Source organism: Apostichopus japonicus, chromosome 10 (assembly GCF_037975245.1).
Source record: "Apostichopus japonicus isolate 1M-3 chromosome 10, ASM3797524v1, whole genome shotgun sequence".
Classification (NCBI taxonomy): domain Eukaryota; kingdom Metazoa; phylum Echinodermata; class Holothuroidea; order Aspidochirotida; family Stichopodidae; genus Apostichopus; species Apostichopus japonicus.
The window spans coordinates 10,611,225-10,614,462 of record NC_092570.1 but is presented as its reverse complement, the minus strand read 5'-3'; the positions used below and the strand labels follow the sequence as shown (position 1 = coordinate 10,614,462).

Here is a 3,238-nt window from a genome sequence, read left to right as displayed (position 1 = left end):
CTATGTGGATATGATTGATACATCACACAGAACTATGTAACCATGATTGAAGCAGATACGCTATGTGGATGTTATATTGAACTACAGAATGCATATTACAGCCAGCTATGTGGATATGATTGATACATCACACAGAACTATGTAATCAGGATTGAAGCAGATACGCTATGTGGATGTTATATTGAACTACAGAATGCATATTACAGCCAGCTATGTGGATATGATTGATACATCACACAGAACTATGTAATCAGGATTGAATATTGCAAAAGATTTTAAGCAGATATGCTTTGTGGATGTTATATTGAACTAAAGAATGCATATTACAGCCAGCTATGTGGATATGATTGATACATCACACAGAACTATGTAATCAGGATTGAATATTGCAAAAGATTTTAAGCAGATATGCTTTGTGGATGTTATATTGAACTAAAGAATGCATATTACAGCTAGCTATATGGATAAAGGGATTTGAAGGAACATTCAAATTAACCGATTGTTGTAGCCCAAGTGACTGTCGATTGTTGTAGCCCAAGTGACTGTTTAAGATATAAATGCTAGCAATTTTAAACCAATGGTGGTCATTGAAATAGACAAGTCAAAGTATATTTGATTGGTCATATGGAATGATTAATTATTTATATCTGTAGCAGGAATGATCAGGTTAACTCAATTGAATGATCAGGTTAACTGAGGTTCATTTTAACATTCCTTTTACCAAGTCGAGATAGGTTTGCTACAATGGACATAAACTCTACCATGGTTTAAAGTATGCAACTTTTCACTAAGATACTATACAACTCCTAGATGTTGCCCAAATTGTGAACTACACAATTGATCAGGGGAACCTCCAATAGAAGTAACATTGTTCTCAAACACCAATGTTTTTGTCCAGATTTCTGTGACAGCTTTTCTGTAGGCTTCAATCATGTATATATTTAAATTAGGAATTGTACCAAACATACTCCACCAGAAATTATGTTATTTTAATATTTGTTGAGGAATTAATTTTTAGTAAAGTGAAGTAGAGAACTAATTTAAACATTTACTTCAATGCTGTAACGTGTTGCTTAGAATGAGAAGATCCCATTATTGGGAAATACAAATTTCCAACACTCCTAAAGGAAAACTGTTTTTGTAGTTGCAATTTTGAGTCTTGCCATAAGTTAACTCAATTATTCCAATTATTCAAGTATATAAGTGTCTTAGTGGGTTATTCAGTGATGTTCAATGGCATGGTCTTTAAAAATATGAACTTCCAGAGACAGGACAGACAAAACAAGCAATTAAGAAATAAATGTTCAAGGCTGATCGCAATTAAAATGTAATTAGCACTGGCCAAATTTTAAAAGGTTATAAAAGAATGAATATGACATAATATTAGACATATCAAAATGTCTGTATTAAAACAACATGGCGTAGTTACCAACCCACCCAAACATTGTGAGATCCAATCAATGTAGCTATAAGCACAGTAGTTTCTAGGATATATTACAGCAGTGGTGATGAAGTTAGTAATTGTGACTGAATACTTTGCAAAGAATGTTGCTAAGGCAGAAGAAGTCAATGTGATGGAAACAACTTGTTTCTATACTGGCTTGCACTGGGACATGTTATACAAACCAGTAGGATATTCTTTATAGTAAATGTACATTGAGTAAAAAGACTTAAAAATTACTTGCAAGAGAAAGTACATTGTGGTAGATATTTCTTAATATGTTAATGACAAACAATCTGATTAATAGACATTTGTCTCATAAATGTTTCTAAGGAGTTTTACTGACTGGTTCTAGAATACTGCAATCACAATTTTATTGCTATGTGTATAGTCTTTAAATTTTCAAAGCATATGTTAATATTTGGAGAATGTTTTCTAGGTGAATAACAGCAAAGATATGCTTCTGGAACAGATTTTGTTTCATCAATATTAACACCCATAAATGTGTGAACTCTCTATGGTTCTCATATATTTCAAACACTTACAACTTGTCAATTACTTTGAAATGTAAATCACAACTTTTATACAAACAGTTTGGGTAGCACATGCATGATCATTTTACATAATAAAACACAAAATGTAATGTATGGCTTATATTTTAGGTTTCGTTTTGTAAGTGATGTGAGTACACAAAATGACTGTAGACCAATGGGAACCAACGTCTGGTTAACAAAGTCTACATAAAAATCCAGCTTGTCAGATGGATACCATGAAAAGTTTCCTAAGTCAGCCTAGATACATCTTTAACAGAGTTTGGTAACATGAGTTGAAAGACATCATATATTTATTCTCTTTTTCATTACATCAAAGGACAATGAATGCTATTACATCCACTGATACTGAGCATTAAAATATCTGAGGCTGTGGGGTTCTACATAATTACTTCTCAATTTCCCTGAGCAATTTCTATTGGTTATGCAGAAAGCCTAGCCCACTATAGCACAAGTTTCATTTATGATTGTAACATCCTCAATTCGCTTTTACAAGTAATGGGTGCAGCAGTACATGGTGTTGTCCAATCCTAACCATCATACTGGGCTTCATAAATCAGCTCTCATATCTCAGTAGCTTGTAGGGGTTTTACAAGTAATGGGTGCAGCAGTACATGGTGTTGTCCAATCCTAACCATCATACTGGGCTTCATAAATCAGCTCTCATCTCTCAGTAGCTTGTAGCAGTTTTACAAGTAATGGGTGCAGCAGTACATGGTGTTGTCCAGTCCTAACCATTATACTGGGCTTCATAAATCAGCTCTCATATCTCAGTAGCTTGTAGGGGTTTTACAAGTAATGGGTGCAGCAGTACATGGTGTTGTCCAGTCCTAACCATTATACTGATGCTTCATAAATCAGCTCTCATATCTCAGTAGCTTGTAGGGGTTTTACAAGTAATGGGTGCAGCAGTACATGATGTTGTCCAGTCCTAACCATTATACTGATGCTTCATAAATCAGCTCTCATATCTCAGTAGCTTGTAGGGGTTTTACAAGTAATGGGTGCAGCAGTACATGGTGTTGTCCAGTCCTAACCATTATACTGATGCTTCATAAATCAGCTCTCATATCTCAGTAGCTTGTAGGGGTTTTACAAGTAATGGGTGCAGCAGTACATGGTGTTGTCCAGTCCTAACCATTATACTGATGCTTCATAAATCAGCTCTCATATCTCAGTAGCTTGTAGGGGTTTTACAAGTAATGGGTGCAGCAGTACATGATGTTGTCCAGTCCTAACCATTATA

At 34.7% G+C, this 3,238-nt stretch overlaps 1 protein-coding gene across 6 annotated transcripts in view; it reads right to left on the bottom strand.

Moving 5' to 3' along the window:
• Positions 1 to 1,303: 1,303 nt before the first annotated feature.
• The window catches only part of LOC139974998 (ATP-binding cassette sub-family C member 4-like), a 64,325-nt gene continuing 62,390 nt past the window's right edge, over positions 1,304 to 3,238 (bottom strand). For all 6 annotated transcript variants that reach the window (XM_071982576.1, XM_071982577.1, XM_071982578.1 and 3 more), the window contains one exon: positions 1,304 to 2,676. In XM_071982576.1, the coding sequence (XP_071838677.1) occupies positions 2,649 to 2,676 (28 nt within the window). In that variant the 3' untranslated portion in view covers positions 1,304 to 2,648. The remainder of the gene's footprint in view (positions 2,677 to 3,238) is intronic.